General features: G+C 40.4%; 2 protein-coding genes across 5 annotated transcripts in view; one reads left to right on the forward strand and one right to left on the reverse strand.

Moving 5' to 3' along the window:
- Positions 1–475: 475 nt before the first annotated feature.
- On the forward strand, positions 476–12143 carry LOC109635855 (14-3-3 protein epsilon-like). 2 transcript variants are annotated; one of them, XM_069539496.1, is made up of 7 exons: positions 510–721; positions 4425–4615; positions 6558–6664; positions 8023–8229; positions 8920–9056; positions 9370–9423; positions 11041–12143. In XM_069539496.1, the coding sequence occupies exons 1-6, from the start codon at positions 658–660 to the stop codon at positions 9375–9377; spliced, it is 714 nt and encodes a 237-aa protein (XP_069395597.1). In that variant the 5' UTR covers positions 510–657; the 3' UTR covers positions 9378–9423; positions 11041–12143. The 2 variants fall into 2 exon arrangements, with proteins under 2 accessions (XP_019952861.1, XP_069395597.1); XM_020097302.2 differs by lacking the exon at positions 9370–9423 and having other exon boundaries at positions 476–721.
- LOC109635891 (glutamate receptor 4) overlaps positions 11041–16007 on the reverse strand; it is a 104839-nt gene continuing 99872 nt past the window's right edge. For all 3 annotated transcript variants that reach the window (XM_020097366.2, XM_020097368.2, XM_020097364.2), the window contains exon 16: positions 11041–15622. In XM_020097366.2, the coding sequence (XP_019952925.2) occupies positions 15458–15622 (165 nt within the window). In that variant the 3' untranslated portion in view covers positions 11041–15457. The remainder of the gene's footprint in view (positions 15623–16007) is intronic.

Consider the following 16007-nt stretch of genomic DNA (forward strand, 5'->3'; position numbering starts at 1 on the left):
AAATCTATTTTTTTTAATTCAGATATTTACTGGAATTTTTTTTTTTTTTACCTTTAAGGAGTGATTGCGATTTTCACTTCATTAATCAACCCACTAAACCAATGAAGACATCAGGGTTTTTAAACTCAAATCAAATTAAAGTATACGATCTTTATTAAAACTATAGCTTTACGCTCACAATTAACACAAATACATAAAACGCTTATGAGGTTTGGTTTTAAGTAGATTTTATAAAGGCAACTGTGACATGAGCCAACCATAAATCCGTGTTTTCATCATTCTGAAATATAAATACAAGTGCCGGGCCGGGGTTTATATGTATGCCGAATCTAACAGTAGCTCAAATGGAACACAATAAAAAAAATATAATGGGTTTTTCACATAAAATGCCCGGCTTTGGCGCTGAATTTGTGGCTGTGTCAGGCGGGTTTGGTGCGGTCTTGTGTCTGATTTTCGGGACTCGTCGGGAGGGCGTGTCCACGAGCACCAACTGCGTGCCGTTCCCGGATGGAGCAGCGCCCCCCATCTTCACGCCCCCGCCGCCGGTGGGTCTTCGATTCAGCGGAGCAGCGGTGCAGTCGCCGATCCGCCGAGCAGCCGTAGACCTTCCTTCCTTCCTGTTTCCCACCGGGACGCTACGAACAGCAGCCGACTACCATGGCGGACGGACAAGAATATGTGTACAAGGCCAAACTCGCCGAACAAGCCGAGAGATACGACGGTAAGCCGCCTCTCAGATCCTGGTCGGAGCGGAGCCTCCTGGTCTCGCTGTCCTCCCCCCTCTGCCTCCCTCGCGCAGGCGGCTGCGGGGCGCAGGTAAAGCGGTTCTTGGAAGTGTCTGGTGCGAGCAGACAAAATGGCGGAGTCTTCTCCAGCCGAACGAGCCGCTTGCCGGGTTTATTTCACCGCGTCCGCCTGCCTGTGGAAGAACCGCGGGGATGGACGTAATTGTCGGGCGCTTCGGTTTCTGGTGACCCGTTTACATTACGCGGTGAGCTAAGCTAGTCCCCCCCCCCACCACCACCCACCCTCCCTCCCTCCCCCCGCTAGCGTTAGTTAGCAGCCCGTGTGGTTTGCTAACTATCGGGCTAGCTCTCCTCAGCTCCGACACGCGTCACGCCAAACTCAGTTCGAATACAGCCCAGCAAACGAACACACGCACGCCGTGAAACACGCACTGTGTCCGCGCGGAATCGGGAGCAAGCACCCGACACATCCAGGATAAATCTCAACAAAGAGCTGCGGGGATTTTAAGCGAAAACCTAGCATCGGCTAATGCTATCATCATGTGTTCAGCAGGGGAGGACCATGCTAGCTGGTCCAACTAGTTTTCAGCCCGTAGGAAACTTCACTGTCATGTTCGTAATAAAACGAATAAAATGAATTTTGCTTTTTAAAAACCCACCACAGGCCACAATTCACCAGCTGACTTCATTCAAGTAAACTCTGCAGTGTTTATATTTTCTATAATTAATTTAAATTGAGTTTAACTTGTACCCTGCTGCTTTAAAGAGGCCAGGACCGCTATGCGCCTGCGCGGGGATGGATTTAATTTTATATATTGTAAATATAATTAATTTTTTCAAGATAGAAGATCTATTAATTAATTTTATGATTTTGTTTCTGATCATTTTAAATGAATATCCTCCAAAAGCCTGCAGTGCTTGGCTCTTACAACGGAGGAGCCATTCTATGGAAAACCACAGGGGTCAATACATGTATGCTTGAACACATGAATATATGCACCAATTAGGAGTTGAAGAATTGTTATCCTAAATATCCCCAACAAGGTTCAGTGTGGTTCTATTGTGCCACAGAACCATACATCCCCTAACATTGTGAGTTAGCTGAGCTGCACCTTCCAACATTGATTGCAAACTTCCTTTTCCTCTGTGTTTTACATGCTACTAATTGTGTATACTAACCCTTCAGGTTGGTATGTTTCTCTAAAGAATACCTACAGAAACCGAGAAGTAGGGAGGGCAATGCTTAGTTGGTCCAACTAATTTCAGCCGGTGGGAAACTTCACTGTGATGTTCGTAATAAACTAAATAAAAGTTATTTTACTGTTTAAAAACCCACCACAGGTCATAATTCGTCAGCTGATTTCAGCTCTGCAGTATTTATATTTGACATAATTTATTTAAATTGACTTTAACTTGTATCCCGCTGCTTAGAAGAGGCAAGGACCACTATGCACCTGCGTTGGGATCACTTAAATTGAATTTAATGTCATTGATCAGTTCATAGGATCTGTGGAGCTTGACATGTTGAGAAAATGCTCAAAAAGAACAGGGAGGTCATGGAGTGTATTGGAGTGCAGGTCTGGGTGGAGGGTAAAGTGATCAAAGCAGCATAGTGCTCCTCCTGGCGTGTAAACCACTGAGTATCAGGTTTCACCATCATGCTGCATAGAACCCTGCTATCTGCTTCAACAGATAACACCCTGTCTGTGAAGTTAAAAGCTGCTTGAGGATTCTTGCCTCCAGGCGAGAAGGCTTAGCTTGATAGGTGTTAGTGGTGGACAACTTTTGTTCTGACAATTACAAACCCACTTTATCTAGGTGTTTATTTTCCTGCAAAGTCTTCTTGAACTGCACCATTTGGTTTAAGAGGCTCCGTGCCATCTCTGTTTAATGTCACTAGACGGGGAATCACCATCAGTGCTGAGTGCTAAATTATTTTTTTGCCATTTCCTCCCAGCATATAGTCTATAATCTAATTTCTCACTGTTTCCTCGTTGGCGGATTCACCCCGCCCTGTTTGAAGGCAGGTGTCCTACACACAGAAAGCAATTGTCCGATTTTCTAATCGTATTTCGAAAAAATTAAGAAAAAGCTAAATCTCTCTTGGAAAATTATTTAACATTCTCCAGTTTTGCTTTTAGTTAAGAATTTAACAGGCCATCAATCAGACCTCCATTTAGACCTCTGACCATTAACACTTGACAGAGCCAAGTTAAACTGAGGGTCAGGTTACCGTCCACATAATAGTTTAGGGATGAGAGTGTTTTGATTAGGCTGCTCCTGGGTATGTTAGGAATGGTAGGAAAAGCCGTGAACATGGCCCCAAGTCATGTCACATGGTAGAACATGAAGGGTGGATGACATCACAACACAAGGTACTGAAACTCTGAATTATGCAAGTTACATCATCCTTTCAATGTAAACATTAGTCACTGCTGGTAGATGTTTGGTTTAGAGATTAGCAACTTAAACGGTTGGTTAAAATGGTCAACATGTTTGGCTCAGTTGAAAACAGTAAATGGGACGCAAACATTTAGTGAGCCGTACACCAGCTTCATCATGGCTAACACTACTTTTTCAAAAAATACTTTTCTGGTTTTGTGTTTTCAAACGCAATGCTGCACTGATACGGTAACATGACATGGTGGTAGCTCACAGTAGGTGTGAGAAGCTCAGTGGTTCTCACACCTTTTCTGGCAAGCCCCATTCATAAGCAAACTAAAGTTCAGCTGAAAAAAATGTCACACAGGAAGAGAAATGAGATGGTGAGAGTAGATGTTTGTGAAGTAGTGACATGAAAACTTCTAATGGTTATTCATATATGCGTACTATATACTTGTCCTTAAATTAGGGATTGAAATATAGGAGAGGCACACCAGCCTTCCAAATAGAGGAACATATTAGTTGATATGGTGCAATCCCAGTCTGTAATGTCAGCTAGATCATCACTGAAACTGTCCTGGAAAATGATCACTAGAATAGAGCAGGGAATCCTGGGAGGGAACACACACTTGGGCAGTGTCCCAGGCGCATGACAGAAACCGTTTAAAGCGCTGCAGCATGGTTTAAAGTCTTTGTTAAAGTGAGAAGATTATTTTTATTTTCTATAAACATTATTTTCTATTAATACTTTTGTGGAAGAGAGACGTTTACATATTTCACCCAAATTAAAGAAATATATATTCATACTTAATTTCCGGTGGTATTGAACCATGCAGATGGTTTTGTTTGTTTTGCCAGTTTTGCCATTTCTGCCTCCCCAGGACAACTGAGGGATCTTGTTTGAAGATAGAATATGACTTAAAAAAATCTGTTTCTCTGGATCTGTGATAAGAAATAGACAATAATTATTGAACATTTATTTTTCACTCTAATTGCAAGGACATAATTGCTGCCATTATACAACCCAACCTGACAATGCCACTGAAGAACAAAGAAAAGTTAGTTCCAAGACATTTCTCACTCAATCTTGTGGTTTTTGATCATTGAAGCGCAACTGAATTTAAGTTTGTTTTATATAGGCAGAAAAACATTTAGAATTATTTGTAAAAGATATATTTTCCTCCATATTCCGTAAATCAATACAGCTCAGAACAAGATGTCTTCACATATACTTCTTGTACAGGGAAACTTGAGAAACCCATCACCGATGTCATTTGTTTTCTCCCTGTGTCTCAGAAATGGTGGAGTCGATGAAGAAAATTGCCAGTATGGACGTTGAACTGTCGGTGGAGGAGAGGAACCTACTGTCGGTAGCGTACAAGAACGTGATTGGAGCCAGAAGAGCCTCCTGGAGGATAATCAGCAGCATTGAACATAAAGAATCCTCGGAAGCGAATATAAAGTTGGCCAAAGAATATGGAAAAACAGTAAGTCATTTATATAAACCCAAATATATGAATTGTTTACGTTCACAGGTTGTGAGCAGTGAGGGATTGTGTTTAAATCTTTAGATGGTTCTCAGCTACAAAGGTTTGATCAATAAAAAATTGGATGTGTATGCAGCATTTTGACATGATTCTGTTTGCAAAAACAATCGTATCTTTTTTCAGATTAAAAAACACTGGTGAAATATACAGCGAATGTGGATAATGGCAATATAAAATAATGATTTTCTTGTGGTGCAGTTACTCACTGCCATCTTTTTTTTTTTATCCCTATTTTGTTAAGAATCTCCTTCTCTGTTGCCACAGCCAAAGCAGTGAAAATATGATATTTCCAAGGGCTTTTATTTTGAAATTCTATAGCAGATTGTCCTGATATTGTCCGGGTGATAATCCGAGGTGGTGAGATGTCGTGAAGCGAAATTAGTCTGTGGAAACAGGTAGTTTCTCAATTATGTTGTTTTGTTGCTTGAATGTAGTTTTTTTCTTCATTATAAAGTTTGACTAATTATTCACATAGTGGTGTTTAGAAATCTAAAAACATTTAAGATTCAATTATCTCTGAAATATTGTCACACGCAGTTGTAATTTCTTATCATTTATTTGATTTATTTATCATTTCTTCATTCAGTTCAATTAATTTTGTTGCAGAGTTGCTGAGCCAAGTCATTAATAGTTTTAATAATATCTTGTAACACTGCGTGTTTATCCAGGACAAGTGTTGTATAATGGCTGCAGTGAACTTGACTGTGCCATCAGGAGCACAGAGCGCGCTGGAGATCACTCAGCAAAATAAAGAAAAAGTATTTACTTTCAAACTTCCATTTCCGAATATTATCCCAGAGTGGAGGTTAGGATCCACTGATGTGTGAAGTAATCAGTCTGATTGCTCTAAATATATAAATACTGCAGTGACACTCGTGCTGGTGATGGATGCATGTGAATGGAAGGATGAGGAGGAAACAAAGGTTCAGCGATGACTAATCAGCTCATATAGATTCTATAGATCTGTGATCTTGGATCTTTGTGCTGAACTGAGTCCAGCATTAGATCAACCGACGGAACCGAACCATCGCAGTACAAACATATCAGCATATCATCATAATTATGTTAAATTCTATCACAGCTGTCTCTGAATTTAATAACCCTACAGCTTTGGATTATTTAAACACAAACAGGCAGTATAACAAGTTCCCTCACAGTCTGACAGTGTGAAGCGATTATAGAATTGGATCTTTTTTTTAATTCGGGCTCCGTTCTCTCTGTCATCCTCACTGTATTTGCAGCATTGTATTTTCTTTATTAGTGACATCACTGCTGTCACATAAATTCTCTCTTCACCTCCACCTCCCTAACAAACACCTCGACGTCAGAGTCAGAAAGTTTCGCTTCCTTCCTCTCAGCACCTGATGCCGTGTCTCTTGTCATGACTCAATGTGGAGACCTATTTATCAGCAGGGGGATTTTATGAATTTATGTAGAATGGATTTCACACACATTCCAATGCGTGAAATCTTTGTTTTTGTAACTTTACTCAGTGAGAATTTCTGCCCACGTTTAGCAGCATCTGAAAGAATCCACTTTCTCACAATACATTTTTGGACTATTTATTGGGTCCTTTAATTTCAAGGGATTTTTAATATGAGACTGAGAAATGTCGGAACTGTGTCTCTGACAAACCAGAAAAAATCATGCGGTGTCTAAAGTAATTGAGCATATTAGATCTGTCATTTCATTATAAGTAGTGTGGCAGGTGAAATTAGAATGTGAGCTGCCACAGTCAGGATAACTAATGGGAAACACTGCCCTCGTAATGTCACGATAACGGCTTATGATCTTTAGATTGAAGGAATATTTAAATCCAGAACCTGTAATAGTGATGATGTGACCACGCAGATCATTGACAGTCGTGTTTTTTGTTCTGCAGATTGAGAAAGAGCTGAAGGAAATCTGCAACGACATTCTGGATGTACTGGACAAGCACCTCATCTTGGCTGCGTCAAGTGGAGATTCTAAGGTTTTCTACTACAAAATGTACGTTTTTTGATAATTGTTTGTAGAATCAATCATGCTGTGAATCTCACCACTTCTAAATCCTTGTGATCGACTATAAAAAGTTTGTATTTGATGTATTTAAGCTTGGTCCTGTCAAACCTGCAGTGCAGTATTTTCTAACTCGGTAACCAAATGTTGCTCTTTGCTGAGCAACATGAACTAAAACACGGTTGCTAGGTGGAATCACACTCTCGACTTCTATGAGTCATGTTTGAGTTCATCTACAAAAATCTTTAAACCTCGGTCAAACGTTTTTTTTGTTCATTTTCAATCATAGTGTCCATTCAGATTTACATTTTGCGAGGTTTCAGCAGAATTTAGAGCAGCCCCCCCCCCCGGCCCATTTTAAAATCTTTTAAAAGTGTTGGTTGAGTTGCTGAAGAGGAGAAAACCAGTGCATGCCAGCACTCGACACTCCTCCTTGCCTTCAAATAAACCTGGCCTACGCGTTTATAGACTCATTGTCTTCCTGGAAGACGAATCTCTCACACAGCTCCAAGCCACAAAAGATATCATGTCCGTGCATGAAACTGTGGCTCTCTTAGATAAATAAATAGATGAGTCAGCTCCTCACAAAACTTTGAATGGAGGAAACGTCACCATGAGATATTTTTCCCGGCCGACTCTTAACAGACTCTTAACCAAACATCTCCTGACGGCACTTGCTCTAACCTGAGTGTGGCTGTAGATGTAAGTTTGATATGACAGTTCTACTTTGCATTGCTTATAATGAATATGACAGAAAGAAAACCTCCTGTATTATTGAGCTTCTCTGCAGTTGAGTTCTGAAAACATTTTTAGTATTGACTGCTTGCTACTTTGAACAGTTCTATAGCCATAAAGACATGGATGAGAGAGTTTGGTGTGGATTAACTTGACTGGCCTGCACAGAGTCCTGACCTCAACCTGATAGAACACTCTTGGGATGAAAAATAGCAGAGACTCTGAGCCAGGCCTTCTTGTCCAACATCAGTGTGTGACCTCACAAATACGCTTCTGGAAGAATGGTGAAAAAAAAAAAAACCATAAACAAACTCCTGAACCTTGTGGAAAGCCTTCCCAGACGAGTTGAAGCTGTTATAATTGTAAAGGGTGGAACGACGTCATATTAAACCCTATGGATTAAGAAGGGGATGTCAAATAAGTTTGTATGCCAGTCAGGGCAGGTGACCCAATACTTTTGGCAATATAGTGTACTTCTGCTGATTTGTCAATGCAATTGCACGTTTGCCAGATGTGATTTGTGATCTGGACTCTTTAACTGTGACAATATGTGTTGATAAGGATCATATGTGACAGCAGGCAGCAGTCTGACCACATTGTTCCCTCTCCTTCAGGAAGGGGGATTACCACAGGTACCTGGCAGAGTTTGCCACAGGCAACGACAGGAAGGAGGCAGCAGAGAACAGCTTGGTAGCGTACAAGGCTGCTAGTGACATCGCCATGACCGAACTCGCTTCAACGCACCCCATTCGTCTGGGATTGGCCCTAAACTTTTCTGTTTTCTATTATGAAATCCTCAACTCGCCAGACCGTGCTTGCAAGTAAGTTTACTCATGTTGTACATTAAAGGATGTGATGTTTGTAAACATATTCACTAATTATTTATTTAACACATTGATTTGACCATAGAGAGGAAACGTAAAGTGCGTGGGGGGGGGGGGGGATCTGAATTCCGAGGCACACTATCTGGGTTTAAGCGGTCTACTGAATCAGAAAAAGTCCTTTTGCCATTTTTATTCTCAACTTTAAGTCATGTTTGCTCCAGTCAGAAACTAAGATGTAGATAAAGAATATCGGAAAACTGGCATCTTCAAAACGAACAGATTGCTTATATCCACGTGGATACTCAAACTCACTGTCTCTGCATCACAACAGCTGTCAACAGACTTGAACACAGATTGAATGATAATACAGATGCTCCCACATGACAAGTTTATTTGTGAAGCAAATTAAACCCAACAAGTCGACCTAACTGCTGAAGAATAAAACATATGTATTTCAATGGAAGAGGAACGATTGATAATAAGTGGTAAAGTTTTGGATCAGCTACAGCTAACGTACGAACAATCACTATGAACCCTTCAGCCTCAACCAAGAACAGCTAGGACCTGAGGGTTCTAGAAGTAGACAGGAAGCTTCTAGATGTCTTTGAGGCCTTTAAAAACAAATGTCACTTTTTGTACATGGTATATATAACCCACCTGTTTTCTTTGCATCCTCACGTCTGACAGGCTCGCGAAGGAGGCGTTTGATTTTGCAATTGCAGATCTGGACAATCTGAGCGAGGAGAGCTATAAGGACTCAACACTTATCATGCAGTTGCTACGTGACAACTTGACACTATGGACCTCTGATGGGCAGAGAGAAGGTGAGAGAGCTCATTCCTTTTCTTCTCAGTCTACTTGTGTTATCACTGACTACATCACTGGCTCCCTGGTGCTTTGACAGGTTTCCTTGTATTTTAAAGATAAATCGTTTAGCAAATTTGCAGATTGGCCTCGTTGCAGCATCTGAGAAATGTGTATATGATAAAATAATTAGTTTTTAGGGGAAATTAGCATTGCCTAGAAAACAGAATAACCCTCTAACCTGTTCTCTAACCTTTCCTCTCAGTATAGTGGTTCCTCTGAAATCAGCAGCCCCCCCTGCTCTAACTTCTCCTCTCCCTCGTTCTTCTGTAGACTCTTAAGGACAGCCCTCTCCTTCCCTCTTCCTCCATTACACAAGTGTATTTTGTAAGTCACCTCTCCTGTGTTGGGCTCTATTCCCCACCTCGGTCCTGTCTCACCACCCGCACTAATGCCCTCACAGCACAGAGTCCGGCCTCTGAAGCATCCTGGAACCGTATCTTTTCCTCCTCCACCGTTTTTCCTCACAAGTGCACACAACTCGAGTGCTGTGTTTGTGGCAAGTCAGGCGAGATTGTTTGCCTCTCATTGGAACAGCTGATTACAAGTTACCATCCTATAGCAGCAAAGTGGTTCGGTAGCATTTTATAGAATCCAAATGCTTTACAATCCCGGGGTGTTGCAGCCGATCATGCCCGTGTGAGGCAGAGTTTGAAAACGTGTGAGCGTGGCTCAGTGAAGTGTGAGTTAACAGACACGCCGCAGTAACAGCATGCGAGGCTGCTGCTCCGTCTCCTGTGGCTCTCTCGCATCCCAGTGTGCTGTGGCGCTAATGAGCATGGTTACGATTTCTATTATAATCACGATGGATTCTCCGTCCTTTGTTATTTGTGCCTCTTAATTCTTCATTACACGGATGGCTGTGCTGTCTCTATGGTAACCTTTCCAAGCAACCACTCGTACAGGTTCACAAGGCATTTTCACCCCTTCAGTTAATCTGACCACGGCTGAATTAACTTTCGTCACAGGCCTGCGTGTTGTAGATGAGCAGGTCATTTTATTAACACACATCTGAGCTGATCCCAATCTTTTTTTTTCCAGTTATCTTTTATTTCAGTTTGAATCGATATAATATATTTATATAAAAAAGCTGACACTGTATGTATGTAAGAAGCTGTCACTTTACATGAAAGTCTTTTTGATGAGATTTAATTTGTAGTTTATCAAACCAAGTTCTAGAAGCAGGGTTGGGATCAGTTTGTTGTATGAAATGTGCACATTCTCACAAACCTTAGTGACATTATTACTGTGTCTGAAACACCAACTGCATGTTGTTGACTTTGAGAGATTAAATGATTAATTTAATTCAATTACTATTCATATGTATAGTGTCAGATCGCAACATAATTGATCTCAAGGCTCTTTCCATGAGGTCTAGACCTTCAAATGTAAAAAACAATCCCAGCACTTCCAACAACAAGCAAACACACATGACAGGTTCTCACTCATCCAAAATTGAACATCTTGAAGTTGTACATGTGTACGTTTGCAACTTTTTGATAATATTTAATTTGTAATTTATCAAGCCAAGTTCCTGAAACAAGGTTGGGATCAGTTTGTTGTATGAAATGAAAAGAAACTCAAGTCCAGTTGCTTTCATGCAACTTTTGAAGATAAAAGTTTTTAATTTGGTTTCAGAAAATAATTTTTTTTAACAGCTGAAATGTTTTTATTTCTACAGTTTATACTCACAAACTTTATTTCAGCAACAAACTCCAACACTAGTTTGAAGAATGTGGTAATTTTGTCTATGACTTGATGTGTGTTGATCTTGATCTAGTGTCATTAGTGTGAATATGAAGTCAAACCAGGACTTAGTGGACTTTGGTTTCAGAAAATGTGATCTCGTGGAAGCTCCTGCAGTTTTCTCCTCTTTTTGTGACATCTTCCAGTCTCATCGCAATGTTCAGATAATGACAGCATCTGTGTTTTTGTCTTTCTCAGGTGGAGAACAGAACAAAGACGCACTGCAAGATGTGGCGGACGATGCCCAGCAAGAGTGAACCACACAAGAGAAGCCCTCCTCCTTCTCCTCTTCCTCCCTTCTCCCCTCTACCTCTCGCTCCTGTCCCCAACCCCACTGGGTTTATACTGCAGCCCACACTCTCTCTACCTTTTCCCCCATTTCTACCCATCTGTCACACCTGCTCCTCGTATGCACGTCATTTCCCAGTTCCCTCAGGACCCGCTCGGGTCTTCATTTCCTCTCTTGGGGGCTTAACCTTTTTTTTTTTCCTTTTCTTTTTGATGACTCCTTTCTGTACCCTTAAGGTTAATGTCCTTTTATTTTTGCTGTTTTTATTTTTGCTTTACTTTGCTTTATCAACTGTTGCCAAGTATGCCTGCCTGTATTTGTAACACACGTGTGTAAGAGTTTATTTAAAGACAGAACTTTGCTGTCCTCTGTGTGTGTTCATGAACAATTCATCGTCCATGCTTCTGTCAGTCGGTTTTGCAAATTGCGGAAATAAATTGGTGATGGAAGGTTTAAAAGGGACGTGTTAAAGCTTTTAGGATGAACTGTGCCCTGTTTACTTTGTGGTTACCCCACCTGCTCCTTCAACACGTCAATAGATCTTTTTTAAACAAATCCCCCTTTTTTCAAAGCATCACTCTGACATCTGTTCTCGTCCACTCCCGGACCAAGTATTGTGCTGCGAGGCTGTAGCGCTTTTGCTAATGGCAGATAGATAAGGTAATGGCTTTTTAGCAGACAAAATTTTTGTGTGTGCGTGGGAGGGGAATGCTCTACACTCTTGATTGTAACGTAATGCAGTTTTGCATTGGCACTATATTAAAATAATTAATAATAATAATAATTTGGGAAATAGGGGCCTGCTGTATCTTTACTCCCCTGACTCTTCCAGGTTTCCTCGTTTCAACTCTCTCTTTCCTCTCTTCCTTCTGTTCAGTATGTGTAACGTGAATCTGATTTGTACTACTGGATATTCTCACCGGAGCCACAAGTACCATCTGTATTCTTACACAGCATGGAATTAACATTGAATTTAAAATGAATAAAAATGATTTAAAAAAAAAAAAAAAAATGAATGTGAAATGTTTTTTCGTTGTTCTCTACAGGTCTCGTCTGATATTGACAATGATTTTAAACCACTAGAGGGCAGTGCTTGCTAGAAGCAGAGGAGGAAACCTACTTGAGTTGAGGCTAATGTATATTTTTAAATTTACACAACTTTATTTGCAGTGGTGCAAATCGTCCGATCCTGCACTCAAAAACTTTGGAGGTAGTTACAGTTTTCTAGCTTGATTTGTTGTCATAAAGCACATGCTCATGAAACCACATTGAATCCACTAGTTCCAATTTGTATGCACAGAGAAATCACTACCCACTTAATCAAGATTCAGACAATTCTCTTGAGAAATCAACAAAAATAAAGAATAAATATCAGGAGCCACACTAAACTTAAAAGTTTCATTCCCTGACCCACACCTCATCCTTCAAAGTTTCTTGGTAATTTATCCAATAGTTTTTTCCGACAATCAAACACAGATGAAAATATAAAGTTATTTATGGAGGAAAAGATACTGCATAGAAAACTAAAAGTTTAATTTAACTGAAGTGTTGTCCCTGTGACATCATCAGATTATGAATACTGATGCGTTGAAGCCTGATGATAATGTCGCTGTAACCGCTGACTAATTGTTTTTGTAAGTCACATTCCTGTGATCAAAAGGATTTGATTGTCGAAGGTCAAGGTCGCTGCTTCTTTACAAATCAATTGTTTGCTCTTGTGAACGCGGCAGAAACAGTTTGATCCAAATTTGAATTCATTTTTTCAAACGTTCACTTTGAGTCAAAGGTGAACTGATTTCACATTTACCTCATGTTCTTGTGAACTTGATATTTTCAGGAAATCTTGACACTTGAAACTTTCTCTTCGTCTCAAGGATGATCTGATGAGAATTAGGGGGGTCAAAGGTCATCATCACTGTGACCTTACAAAAGTTACAAAGTTTTGCTATTTTGAACGCAACATCTCTGAAACACGTGGATGGAATTTCTTCTAATTTAGTGCAAATGTTCACTTGGACTCAAGAATGAAATCATTAGATTTTGGTGCGTAGAGGTCAAACGTCAGGGTCGGTGTGAACTCACAAACCTCTGGAACACGCTACGTTAAAAAGACCTCGAGAGAATAATGTCATCATATCACTTTGTCAAATTATGACACTGTACATTGCAATTTGAAATTAGTTTTTACTTAAAAAAGATCAAAATAAAGTTGTACAATTGAACCAAAATAAGAAGCCATGTTACACTTCAGCTCTTAAGATGTGGCAAGACAAAAAAAGCTGATTTTTCTCTGCTGCAAACTTCCCTGACCAGCTTGTGTGAGGGAACGAGAACTGGGAGTGTTGCATTTACCAGCTCCACCGCTGGCTGGTGCCTCCGAACACGTGGCGTCTCGCGTCCTGCAGTTTGTCCGTCCATTTTTCCAAAAGAGATGAGGACACTTGAGTCCGTGAGACTGGAGCAAATACATTTCTGCTACAGCGTGTCCAGCCTCCTCGGAGGATCCACAGTGTTTCAATAAGGAAGGGCTCGAACTGTTCAACAAACAATAACTTCATCAGCTCGGTTCTTACTGGAAATATCACAAACACTTGAAAGAAAACATTTAGTGAGAAATGAGAAACAGCATATTTCAAATTTCCCATTGTTTGGACCGTGGACTGTAAGTAAAGATGGACGATATGCCGGAGCCACAAAGTAAAGTCTAATCGTCTTGATCGTCCCCTAGTGTATTAGAAACCTCGCCTCCTCCATGTTAGCAGATAGGACATGAATCAAAGCATTTCCTAAGAATTTCCCAAGGATGCTTTTTATTGTCATTTTGGGTCGTTCTCATCACATGTAAAATATTATAAGGGGAAAACATTATGATTGACAGGTGTCTCGAAACCGTGGCTCCACTCCACGATCACTACGCCGCAGACTCTGACTCCAAATGAAGTCAAAAGTTCAAGATGGCAGCGCCTGCATCCAGGATGTTTTGGCTTTATTATTTATTTATTTTTTTCATAATAGGAGGAATCAGAGACACGTAGTCCATCTGTATTTACAGTCACTGGTTCCTACTCATGTCTCCACACAAATAAAGGATCTCTAGAAGATCTAGTACTCAGACTGTCGACATTTAAAACCAGGAGACAGACGGTTTCTTTTTAGTTTCTCGGTACAAAAAATAGATTGAAGAGAATGAAAAAAATAGTGACTCTGGCTGCAGAAGCTGGATTTATTAAGCTCGACTCGTGAGCAGCTCTCTGGGTCTACGTCTGCACAGTGAGGGGTGTGGTTTAAGGATTGGGGGTGGAGCTAGTTAACATTCATTGTTGAATATATTTATTAATTTGTATGTAGCAGGTATCAGAGTATTTTGGGCAGTCGATACCTCTTCACATTTAGAGTTTGAATGCTACTATATAATACAGTGACGTATTCAACATGTAGTAAATTGCAAAAAACGTCTCCTCCTTCAAGTGGCATCGTCTTCTTCATTATTGCGATGAATAAATTCTTTAAAGATGATTTACAAAAAACAACTGTCTGTCTGTCCACTACAGTATCTGCTATGTACATCTGTTTAAAAAGCAAGCATGTTACAGTCGTCCCTATGTACAGCTAGAGTTTTCATTTAGTTTTTCATGGAATATACATATTTACTTATTTTCACAGTTTTCTATCTTTGCTCATATATTCATAGATTTTTTATTTTTGTTATTATTATTATTACAAATATCTGTCTCATATCGTCACGACACCGGGCTACAGCGCCCCCCAGTGTCACTTGTTGATATCGAGTGAGATTGTTGTCTCCTGAACGCAGCTCGTGTCTGTGTAGCAAATACTGTTCAGTTTGAAAACAATCTTGATTGTGGTTCTGTTTTTGCCAAATCACAGCAATCCCAAAAAAAGAAGCACAGTTTCGAGTTTACAGTTTTCTGGTCTTTGTCGTCTTTATCATACATGATGATATTTTTCATGTCCCTCTGTAACTCTTCGGTGTTTGGAGTCGTGAAGGGTTTGAGGCTCCAGTGGATTCCCACAATGCTTTGATTCGAAAAGCTTCCATGTGGCCGCACAGTAAAACGAACAAAAAATAATCAAGATAGTTCTGCCTCTGGTTTCCACAGACTTCAGAGAGAAATCATCATCGAGTCTCGACAATTCTTAACCTCTGACGGTGGGATTCGTTGGTTTCCGTCCAGTCCCGCCCACCGGAGGTGAGTGACTCCTGTTTCTTTGTTGGTTGTTTCCCGTTGTTGCGTTGGCGTTCTGAATATTGTTTTTTGTTTGTCTGTTGTTATTGGAATAAGGCACTTGAGAGGTTTTTGGTTTTCACGGGAGCTCCGAGGAGACCAGGGCGAGGCCGGAGCTCTGGCGGAGGGGAGGCCCGGCGTGAACGGCCTTGGGACAGTCGGGCGTCAGCACCCGTCCGTTCTCCCCGACGCTGCCTGTGATGGACAGACGGGCCTTGTTCCTCATGGCTTCAGTAAATGTGAGCTGCAGAGAAAAATGAGAACACAAGCTCGTGTTTGGGGCAGGTACAGAAATTATACATCAGCAAATTGGAGTTTTGTGATGTCACCAACACATTATCCAGAATCAAAAATTATTTTAGAGAGAAATGAAGAAAAAAGAAGAAAAAATTTAAATGTAAAGAAAAATTTGGAAATTGAATTTTTTTTTCGAAATGTCAGGAAAGTAATTTTTTTCTTTTTCAGTAGGAATATATAGAAAAATATTTAGAGTAAAATTGAACTAAATCTTTTTTTTATACAAAAAATGTGCATAGTGAATTTAAGTCAGATTTGAAGTTTAGTTTGCAACTTTCTTACTCTATGCTTGATGATTCAACAAAAGATTCTCAACTTTTCAACCTTATCAA

This window comes from Paralichthys olivaceus, chromosome 15 (assembly GCF_024713975.1).
Source record: "Paralichthys olivaceus isolate ysfri-2021 chromosome 15, ASM2471397v2, whole genome shotgun sequence".
NCBI lineage: Eukaryota > Metazoa > Chordata > Actinopteri > Pleuronectiformes > Paralichthyidae > Paralichthys > Paralichthys olivaceus.